We start from the raw sequence: 27,823 nt of genomic DNA, 5'->3' as shown, positions 1-27,823 counted from the left end.
TTTTTAAGAAGTCATCTAATTGTACTTAGTCATAGTTACCTCAGTGATATTACTTTTGATGTATAATAATAGTTTGCGTCCGCGTGGTGCTTTTGAGGTGGTTGGGGAGGAGTTGAGTAGAGGGGATTATGTTTGTTTGGTATGACGGTCCGCAAATGATGGTAGATGATTAGCAAACTACTAGTGGGTGTTTGTGTAAATTCATGTATTTGATGTATTGATTTGAGACACCCGGAATGTCTAGTATATACAATTCATAAACTGAAAACATATGTACAGTGCAACAACATACATGGCAAGAGTGCATGCATCATGATGGGATATATATCCACCAGCCGGATATTCTGTAGTTGTGTGCACATAAAGGCATTTAGCCACACCACATATGACCCTGCAATTGCAGGTATGAAAGGAGAAGAACAACCAGAACCGGACCAGGGCAAAGAACAAAGCAAAGGATATCATTTCACATCATGTCGCAACCAATGTATTCGCCAAGCACCGATCATTAACCGCATGTATATGGGCAACCAAGTGGGTAGCGAAGAAAAGAATCAAAGTAACAAACGCCGTTACCCAATTATAGGGCACCAATGTAATGGACGGATGTTGTCTATTAGAGTTTAGTCCCCTCTCGTCCGCTATCGCTGAGTCTCCGAGGTCGGAGAAAAGCAGTAGACGGGCCAGCGGCGCTACTTGGCCCTGATGCAGACGCAGGGTTGCTACTGCCATTGGCGTTAGTTGGACGTGCACCTGCTCGCTGGCCCTGATGCAGACGGGGGTTCAGGAGCCATTGAACCTGCATGCGAATGCTGCCCACGGCTGCGTTGGTGTGTGCCATGTCTTCTTTCAAGCGAAGACATTCGTTCATGAGAGCCATGCTGGCGCGGGCGTCTAGATCCGTGATGGCGTTGGAGAGCTGTCCAACCTCCTCGCGGAGAGATTCATGGAGAGAGAGCAAGTAGTTCGTTGTAGTGGCGGTATAGAGGTTGGAGCTGTCGATCTGAAATTGGTTGCTTGTCGAATCTCGTCGACGGGGGGCGTCGGAATTTGTCGGGGAGTCTTGCTCGGCTAGAGTACGAGTCGACTGGGCTAATGTCGATCGGATGTTGGAAATTCCGTCCTCGAAGATCTCGTTCCGCTGTTGAAGGTGGCGGATAGTAAGTTCAAGGGAATCCAGTCGTGCATTCTGTGCTTCAAAATACGGACCCATGGCTATCAGTGGACAGGTCTGTTCGTGTGTCGTCAAGTCCGCACGCTTCACCTTGACGGGACAGCCGTATTTAGATGCCGCGCAAGGATGGACAACCTCGGGACAGGAGTCGATGTGTTCTCGCAGTGATTTACGTAGGACGTTTATCTGGCAGTCGGGGCATGTTGTTTTGAGACTCGGGCATAGATCCTTGACATGTTCCTGTGGCAGGACTTAATTAGCAACGTTATATGGCTTGGGAGCAGCATCCATACCTCGTAGTCTTGTTCCGCGACATACTCGTCGCATCGCAGACAGCGTTGAAGCTCATGCAAGCACCGACCCTCAGAACTGAGGTCCTTCTTCCGGGTCTTCTTGTTGCAAGAGCTATCCGGACACTTCATGAGCCTGTAGCCACAATACTTGTCGACATGAGACTGAATGTGTCCTCTGGGTATAATATCCTCGCAACCTTCATCCCGAAAAGGACATCGCACTTTGATATCATCACACATATTGAGTAGCAGACGAGGCACGTTGAGGTAGACACCCTTCGTTGGGGTCCGGCAAGTAGGACAGGTGAAGTCGTCTCGACCGGGGGAAAACGGACTGGGGGAGAACGCAGTGATGGCAGTATTTAGACACTTCTGACAGAAGACATGATCGCACTGAAGGCGCACGGGGCGAACAAAAGGGCAGTGACATATCGGGCACATGAGGTGGTCATCGTAGCTGGAGACCAACTCCAGTGAGCGCAAGTCGACAACTTCGTCTCGGTCGCAGTTCGCCTCCATCGCGAGCGACTCGTCGAGAGTGATGGATGTCATACTTTCAAACCCCCTTCCCACGCAGGAAGGGTCCAGCTTATATTGTCAAGCCACGGGCTCGTGCGCCGATCGAAGTAGTCCTGCACAGGGGGGTAAGTCTAGAAATGAAGGGACCGACCGTCCAGATGCCACAGGGGTCGGGATGATGAAACAATAGCACAAAGCAAACGCCCATGTATCTCAGAAAGTTACACAGTGGCTGACACGAAGGTTTGGCCAAGAGAAGAACAAAAATTCAGGGGGAAGGGTGGCCGCAGAAGGTGGACGTGAGGAAAGTGAGGCCATTGCGGGGGAAAGCAAGAGAGAGAGGAATGAATGTGGATAACCATTGAATGACGGCGAGATATGGGAAATGGAGACGATGGCGGCGGAAGCGGCAGATCTGCCGAGAACGAGGCCCTCTGGGTTGCATCCATTCCAACCACCCGGGCTGGTCCTCTGGCTTCAGCAAAATATCCACTTCATTGCTCCATCATTTGGCAGTCCCTGCGTGGATGTACTACTGTACTTCTCCCCCTCCCTTCCCTGTCATCTGCAAGTCGCCGCGGTTCCGACATCTCCGCATTGCCTGGGCTTGACCGACGCTAAGACAACCTCACAGCCTTGTCCACCCTCTCCTCTCTCTCCTCATCCGGCTCTCCCCCAATACCATCCTCACGCATATTCAAACACTATCACATCCCTCTCCGCCATGCCAAACCCTTCACAACTCCTGCTCCTTGCCGACCATATCAAGTTATCGCTCCTCGAACGGCAACGAGCCATCTCGCTCGACCTAGAACCCAACAGTCAAGATGGCGAGATCTCACGCTCCCTCGACTCCTTGAAAGAGGGCATCGATGCCGTGGAATCCGACTGCGCACGACTAGAAGAAACCAACGATGAAAGCGCCACCGAGATGAGAGACCAACTCGACCACCTATACTCCCAGTATCGAGACCTGACATCCCAATTCCGCGGCTCGGATGCCGCAGCAGACGACGATCCCGTCGAGTTCACCAACATCAAGAAGTCATCACCGGATCTGAAACAGCCTGTCCCGCAACATCCTTCCAACAAATCAGTCCGTTTCATGGATAATACCGCCGAAGAGGACGATCTCAATCGCCGCAACCTTTTCCAGCCATACCGCGACTCGCCCTCCCCACAGGGCGTCGACACATCCGACATGTCCAACCAGCAGGTCTACGATCATCATGAGCAGATCATGCGCGACCAAGACGAGCAGTTAGACCGACTCGGCGAATCCATCGGACGACAACACCAGCTCAGTATCCAGATCGGGGATGAACTTGAGGGCCATGTCGCATTGCTGGATGACATGGATGGCCATGTGGAACGGCATCAGGGTCGGTTAGACAAGGCCAAACGCCGGCTGGATAAATTTCGGCGAAGTGCGAGTGAGAATTGGAGCATGATGACAATCATCGGATTGATCATTGTCCTCGTCATACTGATCGTCCTGCTCAAGTGAGTGTGGGTGTGGACCCCCTCCTCTCGTATATGATACTTCTTGTCATGACTTTGTTGTTGTGGGTTCGGGATTACTACTACTCTGTCGATGATCCCCGAGGGGCGAAATGGCGTTAATTGCGTTGAATCGGAGTTGTCCATACTACTAAGCCATCGAGTTGGTGGAAAGGATTCTGTGGCGTTACAATAGGTATATTTGCTTGCAGCTTTACACTTTCACAGTCCACCCGGCATCTGTTTCGAATACACTATATATCATTCCTTTGAATTACTCTATAGCAGAACTGAATACAATTTCCTGCTTTTGATACCATAATATAGAAGTAATAATAGATCCCTCAGAAGTACTCCGTACATAGACAACAAATGACCCATCATATCACAACCCAACAACTCACAAGCCACTCACCCGATCGGAGAAACAATAACAGCAGCAGCAGCAACAAGAAGCACAATCAATTTCATTTACATTTATCAAAGAGAACCCATCCAAACCCCATCATAAGTACAAGTAATTCTTAACAAAGATAAAAACAATTTATTGAGTCTTGTTCACGGGCCCATCCCTATTCGGCAACCCTTTCGTCCGTTCCTGCATGGCACTAAAGTTGTTATCATCACTGTCTACTTCGCCGCGATCGGCTTTGACCTGTTCCAGTGGAGAATAAATACATTAGCATCGTGACTCTTTCTTTATTTTAGGAATCTCGTATCTTAAGTTGAGGAAAAACTTACCGACGCCTCACTATCACTAGCAATTTCCTGCTTCCACTTGGCCTTGCCTTCCTTGCTGCTCTTTACTTGGTCGTGTTTCTCGGCCTCGTAGATGTTGGCGAGGTCGTCGCGGTCTGGTATTGATTTCCAATTATATTAGACAACGTATCCCGGGAGGTTTTGAGTGGGGTTGGTATGGACTGGACTGGACTGGACTCACTGTGATCGGATTCCTTCAAGCCTGGACGAGGAATGCTGGTGTGGAGAGCTGCTACTGCTGCTGCAGGAGAGGTGGTGGTGGTGGTGGTGTAGGCGAAGGCAGGGCGGGAGAGGCGGAGGGTAGTTGCGCGGATGGGGTTGAGGAAGGACATTTTGGTGGTTGTTGTAGTTGTTAGTCGTAGTTGTTGTATCTGGATTGAGATCGATGATGTTGTTAGTTTAGTTCTTCTTGAATCGAAAGTAATGGATGGCTGGTTGAGGATAATGTAGTATATGGTGAAGAAGCTATCCTCTCTTCCACACCTAACAACCACCATTCTCGGTAAATTGTGCATGGCAGTGTACTTACAGTTCTCAAGAAGTAGTCTCAGTAATCCAACGAGGGATATTTGATAATATGTGTAGATAAGTGGCAATCTCTAGATGTAACTGGATAATAGATAGATAGAGAAGGATGGATAGCGGCGGCCTTATGTACTTAAATGATTCCCTCCCCCTCCCCAAGCGAGAACTCCCTTCCAGCTGCCAATCATCAATTCCAGGGAAAAGAGAGTCCCGTTCGACCTCGGGTGAATCAGTTGGCAGCCATTACTCAATGCCAGTTTTGACGAATTGCTGGCTGCAGTAGCGGTGACGTCATGGAGTCTGATGCGTTTCGGAATGTAATCTACGGAGTAAGTATCTCCATCCTCCGTTCTAATCTACGGGGTAGATGTGATACTTTGGGTTGATAAATCAAGAGACTGTTTTTTTATATGTACTGTAGTAGTTGTTTATGCTGATTCTGTAGTATTAGTAGCGAGGATTTTGAATGCTGTCTTTGGAGACAATGTTTCTGGGATGCAAGAGACTTCAGTGTCTTCCAGGTTCGAGGCCGCAAATCAAGGATATGACATCACGTACTTTGACCACTCCTCCTATGCCATTACAACCAGATAAGTAGGGGATCACCACATGAGTGAGGAAGAGACTATCTTCATATTCTACTGCTTTCTCAGCATTTGAATATATTCGCTGCATTCAGATGCTCTCAATGCTCTGGTTTTGTGAACGTTATGGGTTGGTCCACACCCGTTTCGGAGCCTATGAATATATATCCGCCTGTGCCTCTGAACAGCATCGAGCGTCGACCACTTAACCCCAACTAAAATACGGCAATCTGATAACTACCATTTCATCAAAAAAACTAGCCGTTGCGATAGCAACCACTGTGCTCTATTGCCCCTCAATCTGCAACCTGCATGATACGATATCACCCCAGATTATGAGGTCATGTGGCGAATTTCTACAACGACGCAATTATCACAAAACTACTACTTTCATCCCTACATCTACTGTGCAAGAGTCTCACGACTGAATGAAGTCCAAAGCTAATTTCACAACTATGTATAGGCATTACCCCCCATAGTTCCAGCCAAAAAGCGTATAGACAAAGGAGATATGGTAAGAGACGGAATACCCAAGAAGCGAACAGAATCAGGAAGATCATACACTGCATCACATTCTCCGGGAGTCCCCAGGAGTCGAAGAACATGACTTTAAGAAAACATCCGAACGAATCAACGTGGAGGCAAACAGAAGCGAATTATGTCGTCAACTGACAACTCCCATCAAGACAGTGGTCTATCTCGCGAAAGAAGGCGAGTGTGACCCCCAGCAAAAATAAGGAAATAAAGAAAAACTCCTCATCCAGTCCATGGATTTTCACAGCCAGTTGACCTGAAAAGTAACAAGCACCGCGTGTCACCAATTCCCCAACCAACCCATATACATGGTATAACAAACAGAATTTTTCAAGAAATGAAGACATATGCGAAGTGTAGGTCGAAACCAGCCAAACATCCCAAACAACTCAGCAAAGCCCAATCAATGCAGACGTATATATCGTTTCCGCCTTTCTAAATCCCTGAAAAGCATGAGAAAATGATCCATCCCACCCAAAAATCTGACAAAACACCAAGCCGAAAAGATGAGGTATAACCGCCAACAGCAAATCTGGCATAGCCGCCGTGGGAAACCAAAAAAGCAACTCCGGTCCATAGATGCGCGCCTGAATGGCCGACCGCCGCGCTTTCTATACATCATCGCGGCCAAAACTCGAGGTCAAAGCACAAAAGGGTTTCCCTAACCGTAAGATAAAAACAAGGTATCGTTTGAGGTGGAATGCAAAAATCGAATATCGCAGGCGCCGTCGCTCGCAGGAAGCCGAAAGCATCAGTCTAGGTATAAGTTGCTCGAGTCGTCATCGAAGTAAGGTGTATATACAGAGAAACACTGGTTTATCCTTTGCTGTTTTTGCGCTCGTGAAGCCAAAAAAAGGAGAAGGGAAGATCAGTCGAATCGTAAGAATGCGATGGCCGTGTCGAACAGAAAGCAAAAACAAAGCAGTAACAATTATAACCCGCGGTTAGGGAGCCCGATGATGCAGAAGCCGGACGAACGTGGTGAACATGCTATGAGCCTAAGCGGCCCTTTGCCAAATGGAGCGGCGACTTGCCAGAATCGCGGTCCTCACCACCGACGCTGGGCATTCTGCATCGAGGCCGGGGAGATCGACGTGGGCGGGCTCGTCAAGGTCATGCCAGTATTGGGGTTGACGATCGGGATAACCTTGCGGGTGCGGACTGCGGACGGTTGCTGGAAGTTCACGTGATTAAGATTACCGCTAACCCCTGAGTGAACATAGGAGTTGCTGGAGGCAGGAGACAGGGAGATGGAGGGAGTGACCTGCTGGACAGGCTGGATTTGGTGCTGGAGAGGAGAAGTATCGGGAGATCCACTGGAGAGAGATGACCGATCCGAGGAAGCAGAGTGAATGGAGTGCAGCTGTAAATCAGGGGTCAACAAGCGGTTCCTTTTAAAGTACGGGGTCGGCAGCCAAGATATCCGTAGTACGAACGAATGGAGAGAAGAGGGTGGGAGTACTAGGCCGGGTTCGACAAACATACATCATCTTCCGTCAGGAGACTGGGGCAAAACTCCAGGTCGTCATCCAGGTCAAAAGACCGTCCAGCTTCGAAACGGGCACGGAAAGCAGTCACAGCAGGGGCCTCAGCAAGCTCCCGCATGCTCTTGACACCTCTGAACTGGCGCTGAGCATTCTGGGCAGCCATCTTAGGTCCCCGACGGGAACGACCCCCATGGTGGTTGTTCGAGTTGGCCATGTGGGCGGCAGCACCGTGATGAGGGTGTTGCTGGTGCTGGTGCTGTTGCTGGTGACCGTAGAAGAACGTAGACATTTTGTTGTGTGGTTGTGGCGAAACGAACGCAACAAAAGGTAAAGCGAAGTTATATCGGTAGGAAGGGTATGCTGAGGAATTCGAGGGCGGATATAAACAAAGACCAGCGCTCAGGAATCCCGACAGTACGCAACTCCGGACGGACTAGAGTAACAAAGAAAAGAGACGGAGGAAGGTGGAAGAATGACAAGCGGTCGGACGGAATGCAGAGTGCGGAAGCAGGAGGAGCGGATTTGAAATAAGGAAGAAAAAGAGAAGATTGTGGGAGCAAAGATGGGTAGAGAGATAATGGGAAGTGAATGCGAGAGTGAAAGTGTAAGAGATCGGGGGGCGGGCGAATTTGCGATTAGTGTTGTGGGATGGGGAATCATCAACGGATGGCGGGACAAGAGTTGAAAAGAAGACCGGGAGCGAGAAAAGAGTCGCAGCGCCCGGAGCGGACGGAGGCGAGAGACTGAGAGCAAGAGGGGCTGCAGTTGTGATTCGACTGGGGCTGAGCAAAAGTGCACGTCGGTGGAGATCCGCAAGGGAACATACGTGACCCGTACTTACCACACACACACACACAGCCTTTTCCTACGGGTGGCATCCACGAGTATGGAGGGAGTGAAAGGACATTACTGGTTACAAGTGGTTCCCTCGCCGAGGCGCCTGTAAAGTATCCGTGGTATCGTCTGTAAGTCTGTTACATCCTAGTCCCAGATTTCCCGCGCTAACCTGGTCACGCACCCAGTTTTAGGGCAGGGTGAGGACCAACCAGATCCCTGTCAATGGATCCTCAGTGGCAAGTTAATGCCCCGATGTCCAATCATGTCCCTCTGTAGTGGGCTCATGGCAGCCACTGTCATTTGAGCCAATAAACTACCGATTTTGACTGCTCCAATCGGCTACCAAGCGGGTCTTAGTGACGTCGAAAGGAAGCGATCTAGTCCCCTTCAGGAATGGAACGGCGCACCCTCTCCCTTGACGCCTAATATATGGGTGTACTCGATCTAACCGTGACGAGCGCAAGCGGCTGTCGGATGAAGACCGGGTCTCAGCCTGGACTTTAAGGCTGTATTACCGTTATGAACAGCCCATGAGTATTACAGATGATGGTGCAATGATGCCTACTTACATACACTCATTAATTGTATGATGCAGACTGCCGTTAGATAGAGAACACTGTCTGTACACACCTGTGGATCTGCACTGCTAATGGAGTATCAATCGATCCATCTCGCCCACCAGCGGATGCATGGATGATGACGATGGCAATGGCAAAGAACATCGTGGCAATGCTCTGTAGTGGCTCTCTCTCTGTGTTGGGTCGTTTTCAAGGTCACCAGGAGGATCCTTCCCGTCGTACCTGTACCTCGTCAGGTATCGAACCCCAAATCACTTCGTGTTCAGAAAGGGAAAAGGGCAGGTAGGAGGGAGTACACAGTAGTAGTATGTGGCTCCCACTTCCGAAGACAGGCATGCGCTGGCAAGCAGGCAAAATGCCCACTACGACACCTGCGGGTAATGATTTGCAAAAAATGTGGTGAGCCCCACCAGACTAGCTACCCTCTTTTTCGTTGCTGTTATTCTCGGTACCTTTCCCTTGAACCGTGCCACTTGGTCTCGTCGGGGGGCGCTCCTTTTCCACTCTAAGCCTACCTACTATTGCCGTTTACCCATTATCTCCTCCCCTAATTTGTCTTCAACTTTCAGGGAGAGGCGCCCTCCTTAGAGTGGGCGGGCGGGACTCGGGCCATCTTACTTTGTCTTTTCCCCCCAACCATTGAAGATTGTCATTAACTAATGAGATTAATAACGGGCAGCTCCTGCCATGGCCACCCTTCGACGGCTTCGACAAGTATTCCATAACAGAAATTAATCCTCCACTTCAATATCTGGATCTTCTCCATTTTGGGCGGATAGTCAGCTGATACTATTGTCAGTAGTACTTTCGGACTAGAAATATATTACGGAATAGTAATACAGTAAACAAACAAATGATTTTCTCGTTTAGGATTTATGCCCATATAGGCACTGTTTGTTTTTGAGTCCCTCCTCTTCATTATTCATCTCAAAAATAAATCAGGTACGGAGAACGCCGTCAACAAAGGAACCGAATCTTGAACTGGGCTTGGCTGCTCTGCACTGTTAAGGATCTGCTCCCTTTCTTCCCATCCATCCACATGGGGCAAGCGCTACGACCACTGCATGGCCCTGCACCTTCCTCCATGCAGTAAACGTTCACAAGAATAGCAGCAATGTAGATTTTAGTATCCCCCGTAAACCCATCTGCTGTCACGACACATAGGTGTACTTCATTATCTACAGTAGTACGTACTCGTTTCCAATAAACGCAGAACAAGTTTGCGGTCTGTCTTCCCCGACGCCTGGACCCTCCAGTGCACACGCTAAACCCAGGGGTTGAAACGCCGTATCACTGGTCAACGGTAGCGTAAATGCAGGATGGGGATGCATCTAGGGGAGGAGGAGGAGGGGGGAAGGGAACAGACCGGTAGGAATGATGGCGGCTACTGGAACAGCCATGGCAGCATAATATATTATGGATCGGGCTTAGAACGCATGCTAGCAGGGTCACAGCTGCTCCAAACCTGCAGACTACTGCAGGATGCAGTCCCGAGGGTAGGTAGGAGGAACGTACACACACTCTCAAGCGACCTGGGATGGAATGGGGGCGCTTTCCTGTCTGCACAAGCGATTGGGCATTACTAGCCATGGATGCCAGAGTAGTATTCTCACACTTTTCTCCCGTGTCCAAACTGTGTTAAGTAAACCTGCTGAGAAGCCAGCCCCCCATGAGACATGATTTCTGTTCCCATTCGGCAAGATAATGTCCCTGCTAAGATCTGACCACCTCACCGCCCTTTCGGTAGATGGGGAATGCAACGCAGTCTGGAGTTGCCCCTCTCGGGACCAGGAACCTTGTTGTATGATCTTCATCTCATGATAGGTGCATCTCGATGCCCAAGGCAGGGGCGCACTGAGAAAAATCCGGTAGAGTCACTGGATCATGCTTATGGGGGATGATCCATACAGCAAGTAAGTTTTGCCGATAACTACTAGAAAGTAGCCTCGAGGCATCCGATGCCGCTACTAACTATGATCGGACTCTTTCCATCCCTGCCGTATGTATGGTATTCTTGGTATTGAACTGGTATTTCTCTTTTACCAGATTTCATACAAACACCCCTGTTGGGAGGAATGTCTTGCAGCGCTATGAAGAAAGGCCTAGATACACAGCCCGCAACACGGCCTGGAGTGTACACAAGTATACGTACATGGCTTGATGAGCGGGGGGCCGTGAAGCGGGATCTGCTGCACTCCAGACGCCATTTCCGGAATATTTGTTAATCTCGCCTGTGTATAGGACGATAGTCCTTGTCCATCCGTCTCGGGGGGTACTCGCCCCTCAACAACAAGACTGGAATTGTGCGCAAGTGTATCTACGCCCACATACGTACCCCGAAGCAAGGGATATGAAACAACGATCTTCCTGCCTAATCTAGCCAACGGTCTCAGGAAGCGCCCATGTTGCATTAGAGGTGTCCAATAAACGACATCATATCCTCCGTTGCTGAAAGAGATCCGAGTTGTAGCGTTCATGTATGTATGGATCTATCGGCGAAGCAGAACAGAGTGCATGGCTGAAGTGGTACCTGTGTCACGCCTGCAAACGGGAGAGTAAATCGAGAATATTCACGGGTCAACCCAGACTGAAACTCAATTGAAATAGCTCTCCAGGTTCGAGGGATAAACCTTGTAAGCCCCGGGTCAAATTGTCAATACTACTGCTTGACTGAACTGCGTGATCGGTTCCCCGTGCAAAATTAATTCTCAACTAGTGGTTAGAGTAGATAGAGAGAAAAAAAGCTTGAAGGTTACATACTACATTCAGCGGATATACCCGATACATTCCATCCACCATGATCATCTCGTAGCATAGCCTCCAAACTGACAGAAATAGCGTCACACAAAACGCCCGATTCACCCAAACAAAGTGGTCACTATTTGAATCACGTACAGTACACAGTCGGATTGACATCCACGCACCCAAGCATAACATACATCCCTTCGATCCCTCCACTCCCCCAATCAATCCCTAGCTACGTAGTAGCTATCTAGACCAAGTACGACCACATGCCAGAATGCGAATTCCCCACGCATTCCAGAATCTTCCTCTAGGAACAAACCAGGACTTGCATACATACATCCTTGTAAACGAGCGTATGTATGTATGTATGTATGTATGTATGTATGTATGTATGTATGCAACATTTAGACTTAGATACCATCGGCATGCAACAAGGGCACTAGACTAGTGACTGCGTAAACACTACTGCAAACAGCTAGCTAGATAGAACTTACCTTGGTAGAACTGAAAGTCAAATCATACATGCCGTTCAACATTGGCTTGCTTACTGACTCAGAGGGAGAAACTCCACACATTCTGACAGCTGGGTAGGACGTACTGTAGGCACTAGGCAGGTACTGATGCAGGAGAAGAGGTAAAGGGGTGACCTTTTGCACTTGTTTGTTATTGGGTTCTTACGGGGTCTTGGTGGTGGTGGTGGTGGTGGTGATGGGGATTTGGGAAGCTTAGTTGCTGGGTGGGTGGGTTGGTTTGTATTACTTGGATACGATCTAAGTTATATGATGGTTTGTGGTTGGGCATGTGTCAGGGAGTAGCACTTGGAGGGGGTGTTGTATGTCCGTGGGATAGTATAAATTGCATGGAATTCGTGGCTTCCAGGGTGGAATAAATAGTACGGTGCGTCATGTGTAGATATCTGTTGAAGGCGGCCACCGACATGCGGGATATTCAGTCTGGCCCGGAGGGAGGATGAACGTTTGTTTCTCTAGAATCTGTTTGTTCGCTATGATATATCTATAGTACCTCATTATATTCTCCATGGCATCCATTTGGACTATGCGATAATGCAACTGATTTGAAACAATCTGCAACCAGCCGAGACCCCGAAATATGGATCTGAAGAACAGTATCGCTCGCGCATGACATGCTTTCGTAATAACACAACTTAACCCCTTGAACGCCGCTTGGAAGCCCTATGTATGTGCATGAGAATTGTATGTTCATTTGTCCAGGTTCTTGCTCTTCACCATCCGTCCCAGAAGCTCTTTGCAATGCTTCTCGCTATATTGCTCCCACACCTCGTACAGCGACACCAACTCTTGAGTACACTCTATGACGGCTTTGATGTCCACTTCGCTCTCGGCAAGCCATCCTATAAGTCGCTGAATGCGGGGAGGAGGGCCGTTGCCGCCTTTCTCCCCCAATGCGGCAAGAATGTTCATGCCGCCATCGCGCATCGCGCTGGCTAGTGGTGCTGCTGACCCGTGAAAGCTCGTTTGGCTGGGCTTGAAGACCACGGCGACGATAATCGCCATGACAGCGATGACGTGAGGCGGATATAAGAGCGGCAAGTCGGTGAGATAGTGGTCATTTATTACAGACCACGCGAGAGCAACTTCATCTGACGTAAGTGACAACTCGGGTTGAAGTTCTGATAATGTTCGATATGGGTGGTGCACAATAAGCTGAGAGTTCATCTCCGATATCAGAGAGAACTCGCATTCCCCTAGTTTTGACACATCTGGGGCAATAAACTCTGTAGCCACATCAGCGGGAAGCGCACAGGGTGCATATATGGGAGTGATCCGTACCTGGCCAGAGACCCCTAGCCTCTCCGACGACAAATCGAATATGTTGAGGGCATTCTTCCATTTTACAAGCCAGATAGAAGGCAGTAGTGACGACAAGATACGGATTTGTATGTCTAATTTCGTTCTTAGTGTAGAACCTCTTGACATAGACTTGCGCTGTTGCAAGTGCTTGTTGTCGAGTAGACATCCGTTTCCCCAGTTTGATGAGTTCTGTTGGCCTGGTGAGCTTAGATGCCCACCGATTTAGGGTATATACTAAGTTATCTTACGTTGACTGAAGTAGATATTCAGCAACCTTTGATCCGGCAAAGGAAACTGACTATGAGCGACCATGTCCCGCTCTCTAAAGTTCTCCCGAATCTCTGCTAACTTCTCCCTCGTGAAGAGCCAGTGTCGGCGTTGAGTTGATGCCCAGTAATTAGCAGCCATTGTTGGGAGTCTAGCGGGAAGGGGGGGTATCGTGTGGGGGAATTAATCTAGTATAGAAGAGGTAGCAACAGCCACCATAGTGCTTTTCCCTTTGGGCCTAAGAGGTGCTGGATGGGTACAGATTATCCAGTTGGCTTTGGGCATCCGGGGGGATTGGTGGAAGTGAGGCTGGTATGGTATACGACCCACTAGCTCAGGAGAGCTGGAGGGTGTTTTGATGAGGGGAGTAACAGCCTGAATCAAGGCAACACATACCCCTTTTCAGCAATCGGAGTGAAGATGAGGTTTGATGTTGTGCAGGTCGGAGATGGGACTCCGAAGGGGCCGAACTGGAGGCAAGACTGAAAGGCGGGAGTGAAAGGCGCCTAAACGGGAATAGCCGGGAGATTTGGTTGACGACCGGGCCGGGGTCTAGTTTTCTTCCGGTTCATGTCGTAAGGAAAGCAAATCATCGCGCCTGGATTTCTCACGGCTGTCGGCCTCACCCCAGCTGACCTTGAATCGACAATCATGAACGCCGGATTAACACTTCGTTCATAATTCCACCTGCCAGTGATTTTCGATGCCCAAATTATTCACTCACCTTCACTTTCTGCCCTGCTGCGACAGGGAATCTCTCCTCTTCAAATCCGCCGACCCCTCCTTAAAAAAATAATGACGCAGTTGTGATAAGAATCACTTTTCACCGAACATGGACACTGGCGAGTCGCAAAAAGATCGGGACCAGAGAGTCGCCCAACTCTGGCAGCGCTTGGATACGAAGGGTGAAGGTCATCTTGACTTCAATGGTCTAAAGAAAGGATTAAAAAAGATCGATCACCGTAAGTCACGATCATGACATGATCCCGTGCGGCTCGGTGCAGATGACCTGACGGCTTGGGATGCAACAGCACTCAAGAATGCGGACCCTATGTTACGCGATATCATTAAGGCAGTGGATACCAACGGGGATGGCTACATAGATTATCCTGGTAAGATCATGCGGCGCACCTCCCATAGCGTCTCATATCCTCCTTAAGTGTCACTGGCTATAGACGCCAGTCGTTTTTCCAACCTAATGTTCACCAGAATTCCGGACCTTCGTGGATCATACCGAAATCGGCCTATGGCAACTGTTCGAGAGCATAGACCACAATCATAACGGCGAGATCGATAAGAATGAGCTCAAGACCGCTTTTTCGAAATCCGGGGTCACGGTCTCCAACGCAAGGCTGGAAGAATTCTTCGCGGAGGTCGATAGCAATAAAGATGGCGTCATCTCGTATGCGGAGTGGAGGTACGTACTATAGCGGTCAGCTGAAGGTGTCTGGAGTCTCCAGCTAATGACCTGTTGGTATCCAGGGATTTTCTTCTTTTCCTGCCGGCCTACTCGTCCTCTAACCTCCGCGCTGTCTTGTCATACTACACCGCCACGGGAAATCTTAACCCGGAAGGAGATGTCCACATCAATGATCTGCAGGGCTTAGGTACAGACCACTCGTTTCTTAAACGTTATATCTTGGCCTTACAGAACCTCCTCTCCAACGTTTTCCCAGTGCACATTTTGACACTCTTGATTCCTTCAGCCTACGCGGAAGCTACCGGCGTGTCCAAGGTTGGGGTCGCGTTTGAGGATGACTTTACACCCTTAGACAATGACCTGGAACTGGAGTGGTTGCCCATACCCAGGATCGTCGCCATGTGGATGTCCTTCCGATATTATGAACAGAAGTTGACCGAAAGCACTCCTCAATTAGGTTACTTCGTTGCCGGTGGTATCGCAGGCGCAGTGTCCAGGACAGCGACCGCACCCTTAGACCGACTTAAGGTCTATCTCATTGCTCAGACCGGCGTGAAATCTTCAGCTGTCCGCGCAGCGAAGGATGGCGCTCCTTTGCGTGCAGCGGGGAAAGCGTCGAAAACCCTCGTCGAAGCTGTGAAAGATCTGTGGCGTGCGGGCGGTATCCGGAGTCTATTCGCAGGTAAGACTCTTCGTTAATTTATGTTATGACATATTTCTCACTGTCACAGGCAACGGTCTGAACGTTGTAAAAGTCATGCCCGAGTCAGCCATCAAGTTCGGTGCTTATGAAGTGAGTTAACTGCTCGATGCAACCCAAATTGGTCTTCATGTGACTGACGTGCGACAGTCTGCAAAACGTGCTTTCGCCCGCCTGGAGGGCCATGGTGACCCCAAACGCCTCATGCCTGTATCGCAGTTCCTGTCTGGAGGCTGCGGTGGAATGGTTGCACAGTACGTCGCAGTAGCATACTTCCATCAATATAGCCGATCTAACGCATATGCAGGTGCTTCGTCTACCCTCTTGATACCTTGAAGTTGTAAGTCATGTCCTCAGCCATTGGTATCCTTCGCTCGTTCTACGAAACTAACTTTCTATTAGTCGCATGCAGTGTGACACCGTCGAAGGTGGCCTGAAGGGAAACCAGCTCATCGCAGCTACGTTCAAAAAGGTGTGGTGCAAGCACGGCCTCCTTGGCTTTTTCCGTGGCTTGCCACTTGGTCTTGTTGGCATGTTTCCTTACGCTGCCATCGATCTGTCTACTTTCGAATACATGAAGCGAGCCTTAATAGCGCGGAAAGCTCGCCTGAACAATTGTCATGAGGACGATGTGCCTCTGAACAACTTCACCACCGGAGCGATTGGCGCTATGAGTGGAGGATTTGGTGCTTCAGTTGTTTATCCACTCAACGTTCTCAGGACGAGAATGCAAGCTCAGGGCACCGTTCTGCATCCCGCGACCTACAACGGCATTGGAGACGTCGCTCGCAAGACTATACAGACTGAAGGACTGCGTGGCTTCTATAAAGGGCTGACGCCGAATCTTCTTAAGGTCGCACCTGCGGTGTCCATCAGCTATGTTGTCTATGAAAATTCGAAGCGGATGCTCGGGTTGAAATAGACGGCTTCAGCAGAACAAGTCTCGGGGCCTTGCCGCTCAGAGACAAATTTGGCTGTATTGATGCCATGGCTTGGAACTTTACCAGTTGTTTCGCCATATTCTCGCATTTCCTTCTACTTACCACCGTTTTTAGACATTGCGTTCGAGATACCCATAAAGCCCCCACGGGCACATCAACATCTCTCTAGGGCGATAATGTGGATCTGTCCTTTATCCACACACCACTCCCCGTCAGAGATTCCCGTCCCTCTTTTTTATTGCTGCATCTTTCTCGCTGAACAGCCCGATGGCTTTGACTACTTCTCACTCATTGCTGGTATCGTGAAATCTACATACTATTTCACTTGGATAGCCAGCTTCCCCACGGATTGGGAGAGTCGCATGACCGGCTTGACTAGCATGGCAGGGCGTCGCGCGACAAAGCATTGCTATGGAGTTTCATATTGCTTTTGTCTTCTGTACATTGAATTTTATGGGGGGTGTCGCCGGGGTGGACTGTTTTCTTTTTTCCCTTTACCATTTTCCCCTAATTGTACGTAGGGTCATACCTCACACCGCACTTGCTGCGTTGATACATGGATATAGAGAGATACATAGCTTGCACATTTAGCTGAAATACAACTTGCATATTTGCAAATTATACTAGAGACCTCATAGTATCGTTATCATAAACATGACCTAAACCCACCAAAGAGATCCCCCTTAAGCACCCTTAACAGCCCTAACCTCCTCATCCTTGGGCAGAACATCCGGCAACGGCCCAACCGGCGTAATAGCAAACTGATTAATCTGCTTATGACTCTTGGTATAGTGGAACTTGATATGCTCAAAGTTCGTCGTCTCCTTAAAAGCCGGCACATCCCAATACAACTTCCTCAACCAGCGATGAATAGCCGGGTACCCGGACCGAATATCCCGAATATTGCACTTAAAGTGCTGCACATAGACCGGATCAAAGCGAATGATTGTCGTGAACAGACGAATATCCGCCTCCGTAATCTCCGAACCGAAGAAGTACGGCGCGTTCTTCGAATCCGACAGATGGGCCTCGATTTTGTCGAGCGAGGAAAACAGCGTCGTGACGGCCTTCTCGTATGCTTCTTGCGTGGTGGCGAAGCCGGACTTGTAGACGCCGTTGTTGACGTCGTTGTAGATCCATTCGTTGGAGGTATCGATCTCCGTGCGAAGGGACGAGGGGAATAGGTCGATGGATTTGTAAGTTTCCGGGAGGAGGTCGTCGAATTCGTAGTAGAGCATGCGGATGATTTCGGCGCTCTGGTTATTGTCGGAGGAAGATTAACGCTTTGCACTCTCTTTGGGTGGGAGGGAGAGGGATGTGCTTACCTCGTTGCTTACGATGCGGTTGGTTTTTTTGTCGAATAGGACGGGGACGGTGAACCGGCCGGTGTAGTCGGGGTCATTGGAGAAGTAGATTTCGCGTAGGTGGGTGTAGTCGTGTAGAGGGTCGGTGGTGACATTTTCTTCGGGTTGTTGTTCTTCTGCAGTTGCGAAGCGCCAGCCTGTTGTTTGATTCTGTGAGTTTTTTTTTTCCCGTCGGATTGCTCAATATGTGTGTATGTGTGAGAACTAACCCTTTTCTCCTAGGTGCCAGTGGACGGAGGTGAAGGAGATGATATCCTCAAGACCCTTGAGCTTGCGTGTGATCAAAGTCCGGTGGGCTGTGCGAGGGATTGTGGCGTTAGTATGTTGATAATTAGCCCCGGAGGAAGAAAGAGAAACGCACCCCAAGGACAGGCGTAAGAGACGTAAAGGTGATAACGGCCCTTCTCGGGAGGAAATTGAGCGCCAGGCTCTCTGGAGATCCAATTGCGGAAGACTGACGTCTGGCGCTTGAATTCGCCCGACTTATCATTGGGATTGACCCAGTCTGTGATCTTGCCACTGTTACCGGTCTAGGTGAGCGCGGATTGTTAGTTCTAAAAAATTGATACTATTTGGAGGGACAGCTGGGAATAACGGTGACTTACAGCCATGGTGCGTGCTGAATTCAAGATAGGCTGTGCGGGGAAAAAAGACCTTCTGCAGGTAGCTGGACGTGGAAAGCTGGAGATAGCTTTGGGTTGCAAGATATGTTGCGAGACTTGTCGAAGTCGATGGAGAGCAGGAAACATGAGGAACAATGGCAATGGCTAGGAGGGGCAGGGAGCTCGTTCATAGTTATACAAAAAGTAGGACGAGGCGATACGAGGCCAGACGCTGACCGATGGGGTGCGGGGAGCCAATGACGTGATGCTTTGCTTACAGCATTGCTTACGGAGGCGTTAATAACGGGAGGTTGAGCCTCCCGCTGACAAACAGCTTGCTCAGTAACTACGTTAGTTAACTTAATTAATTGATTAATCAATCCCTAGCCTTCGCGGAATCACTAGTTAACTAGCTGATTACTCTGCTACTTAGTCAAGATTATTCTCGAAAAACGCGGAACATAGACAGTAGTATATTCCTGGAAGAATTTGATTGAAAAGATAAAAACTATGATACTGTGCGTCTAGTGCGTAAACGGACATATCCAGAGAGATCACGGGCCCTTTTCTGCTCTCGTGCCGGTTGCCCCTTCTACTTTCTCAACTTCACCATCACATACGGAATCTCAACATCCTCCTCCGTCTGATCTTCCGCAGTCACCTCGAAGATAACGTTCTTCTGGTGCTCCGGAACCGGCTTCTTGCTGATGTGCTCCACCAACTTGCTCATCCTGTATCATAAGCGATTAGTACTGTAATACACACTGTGGTTATCGGGGGTACATACTTCATAGGAAGACGGTCCTTAACCTTAGACGGCCCATAGAAGCTGGCGTACAGAAGGCTAATGCCAGAGCTAACCATGCTGATCTCCAATCCCATGTCGGAGAAGTGCTTGAGGAAGTCCTGGAGAGGAATATCATCCACCTCGAAGCGATCCCAGATCTGGTCGATTGTAACCTCGCCCTCCTTACCCATGTACTTGCCCTTGGGACTGGCAATAGGCTCACTGAAGCCCAGGAATGGAAGCGCAAGGTTCACGAATCCGTTCTTGTACTGCTCAATGTCGTCCTTGCCGTCAATGATCTTGAACAGCTCCAACGCAACCAAACCAGTCACCAACGCCGTCGTAGTAGCAATGGCAGGAATGATCTTGCCAGCAATGAACTTAGTCTTGTGGCGGTCAGCCTGGGGGATATCGTAGTTATCGGCACGCAGGTTGCTGGCGGCGGTGATGAAGTCGATGTGGTGGTTCGTGTCGTCATCCTTCTCAAATTCAACAGGGCTCAAGCGGAAGCCAGCCAGATCCTTGGGGGATGGAAGAGAGTCCACGAGGCGCTGGATTTCCTGGCCGTCGTCAAAGGACGAGCCAGTGGCCTGAGCGTCCGGGTCAGGATCGTTCTCATTCGCTTGAATCTTGACGCCGGACTTGGGGGTAAACTCGGGAACGATCATGTTGTCAACGACCTTCCTGTAGTAGGCCTTGTCGGCGCCAGGGTTCTTGATGCCGTAGTTAAAAGCGTGGAGATTGGCACCAGCAACGATGAAAGAAAGATGAGTGGGGTTTGCGCTATCAAACTTCAACGGAGTAGGCGCACGCTTAGGTCCAGACCAGAAAAGCTGCCCAGTGGATGTCTTGGAGTCGCGCGGGAAGTTGTAGAGTAGCTGCTGGATAGCGTTGTTGTACTGCGCCTCGAACTGGTTACGGGCCCAAACGATACAGTCATCGAAGGTCAGGGGCTTGTCGGTGACCAGGAAGTCACGCAGGTGCTCCAGCGTCTGCTTCTCATTACCGGCCTGCTTGAGTGTCTGCTGGATATAGTTTGGCTGGGACAGATACATGTTGACAGCCTCGGGAGGGCCGACAAAGTATGTCTGGAAAAGGTCCCGGGCCCAAGCAATAGTATGCTCGATCCGGTTGGGGAAGCTCTTCAGAGTGCACATAGGGAAGGTCTTCTCCGGCGGGTCTTGGGAGCTAGAGTAGGACTCAGTGATGCGAGGCAGGACAACCTGAGTGTTGCCCTTCGTACCGAGAGTTCCACTCTCCAAGAGGGGCTTCCTGAAGAAGACGCAACGACGGTCGACGTAGGTTCTTGCGTCCACATTGTCGAGGGCATTCGTAACGCCGTCCAAGCCTTCCCAGAACTCCTCGTTGAAGATGTGCTCTGTGTCGGGTCCGACACGGTCCCGGAGCGTGACAATCTTACCATTTAGCTCAGGGTTCATTGCCTGCACAGCAGCGGAAGCGCACTCGCTCTTGAGCTTGCCAACATCCCGGCTACGGAACAAGAATTGTCTGTTGAGGTTACTCTTCTCGATCTGATCCATGTCGGTCACAATGATCTTTCCCTCAGGACCAGTTCCAAGTCCCATCATGGCCCAGTTCTTCAGCGTCTCACACCCAATGGCACCTGCTCCCACAAGGAACTGCTTGACGTTGGCAATCTTGTCCTGGAACTCCTTGCCGAAGACTGCAATTTGACCATCGTAGCGGGTGCCGAGAGGCTTACAAGCCTCCTCAGAGCGGGTGATGGATGTGGGAAGAGACTCCAAGGAGTCAAAGTAAAGCCACTGTTTTACAGGGTTGAACTTTCCAGAGACCGCCTTCAAGACCTCCTGCGCCGCAATGCCTCCGAACAGGGCAGCCAGGGGGTTCAGATCACCGCGGGCTTGGTAGCTCAGCTCCTTGATGAGCTTCTCATCCAACTCCACCTTCTCTTCGAGGCTTGAAGCCAGTTCATTGGCAATCTTGAACACGTCCTGGGCATCGCTATCATTGTGGGGGCGGGGAAGATCGCCATTGTGGCTCTCTGCAAACTTGTGAAGTGCCTGGACACCAACATGCAATTGCTGTGGCCGGTCAAACTTTGCAAAGTCGGAAATGATGAACTCGGGGTTCTTGATCTGTTCGCTAAGAGGAGCAAAGTCCATGAACTTAGGCATCTTGACTTGAGAGTAGATGCCACCACTGTGGTATGTCCCCAGATCAGAGACATCACCAATAGAGAAGGTGTAAGGTCCCTTCACAGTAACTTTGCGAGGAGCGCAACCGTTGAGACCCTCCATGCCCTTGATCTCGGAGAAAGTCACAAAATCACCGTCCTCCAAGCCGTGACGGGTCTCATCCAGAGCGGAGACCAAGCCATTCTCGTCGATAGCCGCTACAATGCCACTGACGGGCTCCTCACCTGTCGCATCACCGACAGTGAAGTTCTTTCCAAAGTCGTTGAAGAGATAGCCAAAGAGACCGAAGGTATCCGTGATCGTAAGGTAGATGCCGTTCTTGTGGCAGAAGTCGGCAATCGCGAGCTGCTCCTTCAAAGGAGTCAAGGTGAGGACAATGGCCTGGTAACGCTTTAACTGTTCAAGGTTCTCTGCGATATTGCTGCCCTCGTGGACCGTGACGGGAACGTAGGAGTTGAGCTCTGCAACTCTGGGAGCTGTGACCTCGGCACGCGGCTTACCGACGTCTTGGGGCTGGAGGAAGAACTGGGAGGACAGGTCGGAGATGGCGACAGGAGCAGGATCGTACAATGTGAGGGACTTCACACCGGCAAGGGCGATGTTCTTGGCTGGTAGCAATCAATAAGTTGTTCAGATGATACGCAAGATGTTGTACCCACCAATTTCGACACCCAGACCCTTTAATCCGACGACAAGCACGTTTGAAGAGCCCATACGCTTCATAGCTTCATGACCGAGGACATACCTGAACACATCACAACCCATCAGTATCTGTCTCGTAGTGGCAAACGGATATAAGGATGGAACACCTACAGTTGCCGGCTGTACAACGACTCATCGATTTCTCCCTGCTTGATCGCCTCCACAGTCTCCTGTGGGTTATCCACTTGCATCTTGGCGTCCTAAGTCTGGTCAGTAACGGAAGATGGACCTAAAGAAGTTGTTTTGACATCACCGGGGTGATGGGGCATACATACAGTCATGATCTTCTTCTCCGGCGGAGCTTTGTTGTCGGCAGACGCTCTTCGCTTTCCCAGCTTCGCAGCGTCGCGAACGGGAATTTCGGTGGGAATTGTGAAAACTTGAGATGAAAGTCTTGCCGCTGGGAGCAAGACTTTCAGGCAGTATACTCCTGATGTAGAGAGTCAGGTAGGAGGGGTAGGAGCGGTGAGGTACGCGGAAGCGGGCGAGGCGAGATGAGATGAAAGCGATAGCAAAGTACAGACGGACAATATACTCTAGAGCAAGAGCAAGACTTTTAGAAGCAGAATGAAAGAAAAGGCGCAGGTATCGCAGTATATAATATAGAAAGGGTGAGAAGAGGCGGGGAAGAAGGAAGAAAGATGGATCACTAATGCAGCGAGCTCTCTCAGCGGCGACGTAAGAGAGAGGGACAAGCTGTAGGCGGCTGACTCAGCGGGTTTACCGCCACTCATTGGCTGGAGCCCCGCGGACACGCCCAGCAGCAAGTCGGCAACTCCCATTCAGTCAGTGACAATGAGCTCCAAAGCAGCTGAAGCGGCGGTGATGAGGCATCTTCGGCGGAGGCGCTCGGATCCAGATGAGTATCGGTCCCGGATAAAGCCTGGCCTCAATCGTGTCCAACATTGATGTCTGACAGTCAACGAGACTCAATCCTCAGTCATCCTTTCTACGCCGCACCTCTTTCGCGACGCGCCGCGGCTTTGCTGCGTCGAACAACGCGGTGACCCGTGCCTTTTTTTTTTTTTTTTCAAGAGAGGCTTGTTGTAGGGTAACTTCTTCACATGTGTCGATACGAACTTCTTGGATGTGGACTTCTATACTGGCAGCGTCATAAATCCAGAAAAGATAAGGATCATTCCTTAAGGTTCGTTCTTTACTCTGGTACTTCTGGGCCTGTCTAGATATCTGACTTTATCGTCTCCAGAGAGATCCGCGCACAATGCTCCACGAGATCCTCCTCTCCCTCTCGGGTCAACCATCACCTCTTTTCAATCCGGAAACTGAAGGAAGTGCTATCTCTGAAGATGCCTTTCCCTTGGTTTCCCCACCGGAGAAAGCCCTCCTCGCCTCTCTTGCCCGTCTGAGCCGTCTCCATACCGAACTACGAACACATACCGCCTTAATCTCCTCCTCCCACCCTTCTGTTATTTGTCGCGCAGTCTCGACGGCCATAAGTTCACGTCATCTGGGCGAATTCCAAAGGAAAATCTTAGAAGTGGAGAAATCGATTCTGGTAGAGGATAGTGGTTATGTGGGCGGTTACGGAATCGTGCCATTGTCGACGATTGTTGGCGAATTTTCTCCATGGACGCGACGATTGGAATGGCTGTGGGAGACGGTTAGGTTGATATGGCCCATAGACTCCCAGAATATAGACCAGCTTTGCACTGGCGTGGCTCTGATCGACCACCTTCGGGCGGAAACGCGAACAGGGCACGTTGACCTGAAAGACATGGCCTTGCATTTGGTTGGTATCGCAGAGACTGCTTGGATGAGGCAGTTGTCCCCCTGGTTGCTGTACGGAAATCTCCCCATCCTCGGCGGATCCGACTTCTTCATACAACGCGATAATGCAAGCCATGATCAACCGCCCGCTGCCACGCAATTCGTCGTGCATCCAGAGCTCCTGCCCCAGTTTGTAACAGCTCATACAGCCTCATCCATCTTGTTCATCGGCAAAACGTTGAATCTCATTAGAGCAAAGCGCAATGCACCTGCTGCGAACCCCTCTGCGGGCTTATCGACTACTTCCGTCACACTGCACACGGAACATATAGAACAGCTTGCTGCATTGAAATCACCTATATCAGCGTCGAGACTGTCGAGTGCCGTGAATGCCATCCGGTTCTCTCTGTCCCAAAGCACGCTCTCCAAGATTTTCCCACTACCCAAGATTCTCGAAGTCCTCTCAGTTCTCCACGATTTTCTATTACTCCGACGGGGCGAATTTGCAACGGCTTTGGTATCTCATGCGGATACACGCATTCAAGAGAGGTATCGGAAACACGGGCATTCAGCCTCTAGGCATAACCCATCAGAAGATCTTAGGGGGCTTTCTATTAAGGAAGGAGATGTAGTGACTGCTCTGTCACAGACGCTCTCAGAGCTCTACTCGCTGCAAACCGAAGAAGATCCCGCAGACGATGAGCTTGATCTTGCAAAAGAGCTGCTTCGGCTGTCGATCAAACAGGATGTTGACAATATCCCAGCACTGTCTCCCGATCTTGCTGGATCTGAGATGAATGCTAGAATCTCGGACGTCGCCTTTGACGATCTTCTTTTCCCCACTCCAACATGTCTCTCGGTCCACGTCCGCTCGCCTCTCGATTTGTTTCTGTCCGCCTCTGATATATCAGTCTACTCGAAGATTCACTCTTACATTCTTGGTATCCGACGCGCCCAGATGCATTTGGGCGACTTGTGGAAGCATACTTTCCTTCGAAAGATCCATCCATCCCCGTGGGGTCCACCTCGCAGCAGTACTCCTTACGGCCAGAGTAGACTAAAGCTCGGCAGACAAAGAGACAACATCAGGACTCGGCAGATGAGGCCAGTCTGGGCAACGAGCAGTGCCTCCCTCTTTATTCTGTCAGAACTAGGGAGCTACTTCCAGGGAGAAGTTCTCAATGGCAACTGGCAACATTTTCGAGAATGGATCAAAGGTGGATCCCCAACAACGGGCTCACGACCTGGAACCGCGTCCTCCGCTAATAGTAAGCGCACCGACCATTTTCAGGCCATTAACGACGCGACCGAATCTGGTTCCGGAGGAGATAGTCAGATGGTCCAACGGCATGACCCTGAAACATTGACCGCGGCGCATCGTCGTTATCTCTTTTCTCTTGTTGAATCTCTTTTCCTCACGGACATACCCTTTACTAAAGCCCTCCGTTCCTTACTGACGAGCGTGGAACACTTTATTGCACTAGTAGTTCGATTGGAAAGCATCCAGCGCAACATGGACCTCGAGACCGATGAGGGCGTTGTTGATGCTTTAGTAGACTATGCAGGGGAAGAGAGGGAGATATGGCAATCACTCAGTGTTGCGCGGGCTAGTGTCGAAGCAGGAATTAAGGACGCTGTGGCACGACTGCGAGACATTGATGACAGCCGATCTGGAGAAGGGCGGCAGATGCTTGAATTTGTGAAGGACTCACGCGAAAATGGGTCGCTCCAAGCTAATAGCTCAGCGACCGAGTCTGCTTCCATTCACTACGTGCCTCGGAAAGCGGCTGGTGTTGACCGTCTGCTCATGAAGCTGGACTTTGGTAATGCTAATGGAGGCATGGGACTTGGAGTCACTGCTGCAGGTACTTTCGGTGAAATGGCATAATTAGCAGGCTGCTCATTGCTGGCACATTGGATTTGGATCGGTCGAGCCTTGGCTGGCTACTGAGCAGCGAAGACAGATATGACTGTCATGTCACGTTATGATTTATGAATAGCATGACTTTACGGTGTAGGAAAGTGGCTATGGATAGACTTCTTTCTGTCTGTAATGCGTTCTGTTCTAGGCCCATGTGCTCTCCCAGGAGGAACGTGACCCCGGGCGAGATCTGCTTTCTCGTCCGCGCCGGTGCGTAAACATATACGTACTTACTTCCACGCGTCTTCTTCCTCCCAAGCAAAGACGCCCAATGCCCTGCAATTATGGTCACCGTCGAAGTGTGGTTGGGCCTGAAGATTCGTCTAGACTGAAGGGATCTCCAAATTATCGATTAACATTAACCGATCTTGCCGCATTGACAGGATGCTACAATTTACTCCACGGGACTCCCAATCAATCGATAGACTCGCAGATATGCTTCGGGATGGGCAAACTCTCTTGTCTCATTGAATAGACATAATCAAGCACTAATCCCTGCTAACATGCTAGTTCATGCTTACATGCATAATTAGTATCGAATGGAGATGTCGGAGGTCTGAATTTTGTCCAGGCAGATGGCCAGTTGTGCAAAGATGAAACGAAGGTCACCCATCTAGACGGTCGGTGCAGTCTAGACTGCCTGCAGGATCGCGATAGCTGTTCTCTGCGCACCTTATTTGATAAACAAACGTGAAAAGTCTGACGATGCACATGATCAGTGTTCGGTCCTATCACGGATTACCCAAATAGGAAAGTCACCCTGGCCGGTACGGAACTCAAGGAATTGTTGTTTTTCTTTTCTCTCCTTCGGTCTACGTTGGGATTCTCCCGCCATTCCCATTCCCCCGACTCCTGGTCTTGGCTCTCACCCCTGTCTTGCAACATACGGCTGCCACTGGACTTCTGTCTCGCAATAAAAGATTGGATCGAATGCTATTTGTGTAAGGGGGCGAAAGGTCAAAAGAAGAAAGGGTTCGACTATGGGAGGCAGGGCGAGCTTGGCAGATCTGGAGGAATCTGCATCCTGGAATGCTCCGATCGTTGAACAATGATATGCCGTCGGAGTCATCCATGGTACCAACCATCCCGGGTTGTCATTATTCGGAAGCTTCGTGCGATAGTGGCAAAAGTACCACCCTTACGCCCTCCCTGGGTCAATTACGGGGGTGCGGAGTATGGCAGTATGGGAGTTCTGGGGGAACAACCGGCAACCCAGAGCCGCCAGCAGAGAAAGGGGGAGACCGGCATAACCTATCGGCGAATTTTGAGGCCACCGACATTTGGGATTATGAATGATGAACCCTCTCATGTGCCATACTTGCTTATTCTCAAACCCGCCCAAAGCGTGGGGAAGATCACCGGCGCACTGGGGAGAAAATCTAGAAGGATGAATGACCCCATGAAAATCGGGGCCGACGCAGCAAGGAATACCCGGAAAAGGGCAGCCCTTCAAGTCCCGGATCCCACCAAAAGTACTGTATTCTTATCTTGCTGCAGGATGGGGTCGCGGATGCCGTGGGGACGGTTCCATGCTGCGAGGGCAGATTAATTACACCACCACTTCGATGCCGAGACCGTTATTGGAGGGTTCCATTCCATGGAAGCCTTCGGAGCTACAAGCCGGGGAGAGCTCTACCCTGCTTTTTGCACGCTACCTCTTGCACCACCATTACCCATCGTTCTCTGATTAGAACGGCTTAGACATCCGAGGATTCATTTTCCGTAGAAACAGTCCTCTGATTCACTGTGGTGCCAATATAGGGGATTGCCTGTCAGGGTCGCTGATGGAGCTGTTCTGACCGCTATTGCAGCAGCGTCGGTTCCAATCTGATCCAGCAGCTCGGTCT

The 27,823-nt window shown here is 50.2% G+C and overlaps 11 protein-coding genes across 11 annotated transcripts; 5 read left to right on the top strand and 6 right to left on the bottom strand.

Annotated features, from left to right (window-relative positions):
- Window positions 1–616: 616 nt before the first annotated feature.
- BO83DRAFT_356662 (putative TRAF-like signal transducer) lies at window positions 617–2,019 on the bottom strand (the record flags this gene model as incomplete). The annotated part of the gene is made up of 2 exons (XM_025529216.1): window positions 617–1,360; window positions 1,468–2,019. 2 exons carry the CDS (start codon window positions 2,017–2,019, stop codon window positions 617–619), a joined length of 1,296 nt encoding a protein of 431 aa, XP_025390859.1.
- A 435-nt stretch (window positions 2,020–2,454) lies between these two features.
- BO83DRAFT_376548 (syntaxin family protein) lies at window positions 2,455–3,805 on the top strand. Its single transcript, XM_025530750.1, has one exon. It carries the CDS (start codon window positions 2,711–2,713, stop codon window positions 3,491–3,493), a length of 783 nt encoding a protein of 260 aa, XP_025390858.1. The 5' UTR covers window positions 2,455–2,710; the 3' UTR covers window positions 3,494–3,805.
- BO83DRAFT_376547 (uncharacterized protein) lies at window positions 3,794–5,002 on the bottom strand. The gene is made up of 4 exons (XM_025530749.1): window positions 4,775–5,002; window positions 4,427–4,616; window positions 4,228–4,340; window positions 3,794–4,141 (listed from the first exon to the last, which is right to left on the bottom strand). Exons 2-4 carry the CDS (start codon window positions 4,575–4,577, stop codon window positions 4,031–4,033), a joined length of 375 nt encoding a protein of 124 aa, XP_025390857.1. The 5' UTR covers window positions 4,578–4,616; window positions 4,775–5,002; the 3' UTR covers window positions 3,794–4,030.
- A 1,217-nt stretch (window positions 5,003–6,219) lies between these two features.
- Window positions 6,220–6,886, top strand: BO83DRAFT_219185 (uncharacterized protein). Its single transcript, XM_025526795.1, has one exon. The coding sequence runs from the start codon at window positions 6,480–6,482 to the stop codon at window positions 6,834–6,836; it is 357 nt and encodes a 118-aa protein (XP_025390856.1). The 5' UTR covers window positions 6,220–6,479; the 3' UTR covers window positions 6,837–6,886.
- BO83DRAFT_219184 (DUF4452 domain-containing protein) lies at window positions 6,887–7,849 on the bottom strand. The gene is made up of 2 exons (XM_025526794.1): window positions 7,374–7,849; window positions 6,887–7,251 (listed from the first exon to the last, which is right to left on the bottom strand). The coding sequence occupies exons 1-2, from the start codon at window positions 7,662–7,664 to the stop codon at window positions 6,937–6,939; spliced, it is 606 nt and encodes a 201-aa protein (XP_025390855.1). The 5' UTR covers window positions 7,665–7,849; the 3' UTR covers window positions 6,887–6,936.
- Window positions 7,850–10,786: 2,937 nt separating this feature from the next.
- BO83DRAFT_219147 (uncharacterized protein) lies at window positions 10,787–11,515 on the bottom strand. The gene has a single exon (XM_025526793.1). The coding sequence runs from the start codon at window positions 11,265–11,267 to the stop codon at window positions 10,893–10,895; it is 375 nt and encodes a 124-aa protein (XP_025390854.1). The 5' UTR covers window positions 11,268–11,515; the 3' UTR covers window positions 10,787–10,892.
- A 1,240-nt stretch (window positions 11,516–12,755) lies between these two features.
- ssn8 (cyclin-dependent protein serine/threonine kinase regulator SSN8) lies at window positions 12,756–13,775 on the bottom strand (the record flags this gene model as incomplete). The annotated part of the gene is given in 3 exon segments (XM_025527349.1): window positions 12,756–13,291; window positions 13,347–13,601; window positions 13,616–13,775. The coding sequence occupies 3 exon segments, from the start codon at window positions 13,773–13,775 to the stop codon at window positions 12,756–12,758; spliced, it is 951 nt and encodes a 316-aa protein (XP_025390853.1).
- Window positions 13,776–14,466: 691 nt separating this feature from the next.
- Window positions 14,467–16,676, top strand: BO83DRAFT_307436 (calcium-binding mitochondrial carrier protein; the record flags this gene model as incomplete). Its single annotated transcript, XM_025527332.1, has 8 exons — window positions 14,467–14,596; window positions 14,639–14,746; window positions 14,844–15,051; window positions 15,117–15,736; window positions 15,786–15,847; window positions 15,905–16,008; window positions 16,062–16,094; window positions 16,157–16,676. The coding sequence occupies 8 exons, from the start codon at window positions 14,467–14,469 to the stop codon at window positions 16,674–16,676; spliced, it is 1,785 nt and encodes a 594-aa protein (XP_025390852.1).
- A 702-nt stretch (window positions 16,677–17,378) lies between these two features.
- On the bottom strand, window positions 17,379–22,950 carry ubaA (E1 ubiquitin-activating protein ubaA; the record flags this gene model as incomplete). Its single annotated transcript, XM_025533895.1, has 11 exons — window positions 22,603–22,950; window positions 22,439–22,527; window positions 22,285–22,370; window positions 19,449–22,233; window positions 19,272–19,392; window positions 18,893–18,934; window positions 18,665–18,826; window positions 18,421–18,589; window positions 18,269–18,355; window positions 18,021–18,196; window positions 17,379–17,951 (listed from the first exon to the last, which is right to left on the bottom strand). Exons 1-11 carry the CDS (start codon window positions 22,606–22,608, stop codon window positions 17,379–17,381), a joined length of 4,296 nt encoding a protein of 1,431 aa, XP_025390851.1. The 5' UTR covers window positions 22,609–22,950.
- A 471-nt stretch (window positions 22,951–23,421) lies between these two features.
- Window positions 23,422–26,000, top strand: BO83DRAFT_333692 (putative gamma-tubulin complex component GCP4). The gene is made up of 2 exons (XM_025528350.1): window positions 23,422–23,474; window positions 23,535–26,000. Exon 2 carries the CDS (start codon window positions 23,550–23,552, stop codon window positions 25,941–25,943), a length of 2,394 nt encoding a protein of 797 aa, XP_025390850.1. The 5' UTR covers window positions 23,422–23,474; window positions 23,535–23,549; the 3' UTR covers window positions 25,944–26,000.
- A 738-nt stretch (window positions 26,001–26,738) lies between these two features.
- On the top strand, window positions 26,739–27,711 carry BO83DRAFT_219013 (uncharacterized protein). The gene has a single exon (XM_025526791.1). The coding sequence runs from the start codon at window positions 27,025–27,027 to the stop codon at window positions 27,523–27,525; it is 501 nt and encodes a 166-aa protein (XP_025390849.1). The 5' UTR covers window positions 26,739–27,024; the 3' UTR covers window positions 27,526–27,711.
- The last annotated feature ends 112 nt before the right edge of the window (window positions 27,712–27,823 follow it).

Source organism: Aspergillus eucalypticola, assembly GCF_003184535.1.
Source record: "Aspergillus eucalypticola CBS 122712 chromosome Unknown BO83scaffold_6, whole genome shotgun sequence".
NCBI classification, from domain to species: Eukaryota; Fungi; Ascomycota; class Eurotiomycetes; order Eurotiales; family Aspergillaceae; genus Aspergillus; species Aspergillus eucalypticola.
Note: the sequence above shows the minus strand (reverse complement) of the source record. Positions and strands in the feature narration are given on the sequence as shown.

Bases quoted from the DNA above. Each gene is read 5' to 3' on its own strand.
- BO83DRAFT_376548 (XM_025530750.1), top strand. From the start codon at position 2,711: ATGCCAAACCCTTCACAACTCCTGCTCCTTGCCGACCATATCAAGTTA.
- BO83DRAFT_376547 (XM_025530749.1), bottom strand. From the start codon at position 4,577: ATGTCCTTCCTCAACCCCATCCGCGCAACTACCCTCCGCCTCTCCCGC. The intron at 4,341-4,426 runs GTGAGTCCAGTC...AATCAATACCAG, and splicing joins CTTGAAGGAATCCGATCACA to ACCGCGACGACCTCGCCAAC. The intron at 4,142-4,227 runs GTAAGTTTTTCC...CCACTGGAACAG, and splicing joins CTAGTGATAGTGAGGCGTCG to GTCAAAGCCGATCGCGGCGA.
- BO83DRAFT_219185 (XM_025526795.1), top strand. From the start codon at position 6,480: ATGGCCGACCGCCGCGCTTTCTATACATCATCGCGGCCAAAACTCGAG.
- BO83DRAFT_219184 (XM_025526794.1), bottom strand. From the start codon at position 7,664: ATGTCTACGTTCTTCTACGGTCACCAGCAACAGCACCAGCACCAGCAA. The intron at 7,252-7,373 runs GTATGTTTGTCG...CCTGATTTACAG, and splicing joins GTCTCCTGACGGAAGATGAT to CTGCACTCCATTCACTCTGC.
- BO83DRAFT_219147 (XM_025526793.1), bottom strand. From the start codon at position 11,267: ATGAACGCTACAACTCGGATCTCTTTCAGCAACGGAGGATATGATGTC.
- BO83DRAFT_333692 (XM_025528350.1), top strand. From the start codon at position 23,550: ATGCTCCACGAGATCCTCCTCTCCCTCTCGGGTCAACCATCACCTCTT.
- BO83DRAFT_219013 (XM_025526791.1), top strand. From the start codon at position 27,025: ATGATATGCCGTCGGAGTCATCCATGGTACCAACCATCCCGGGTTGTC.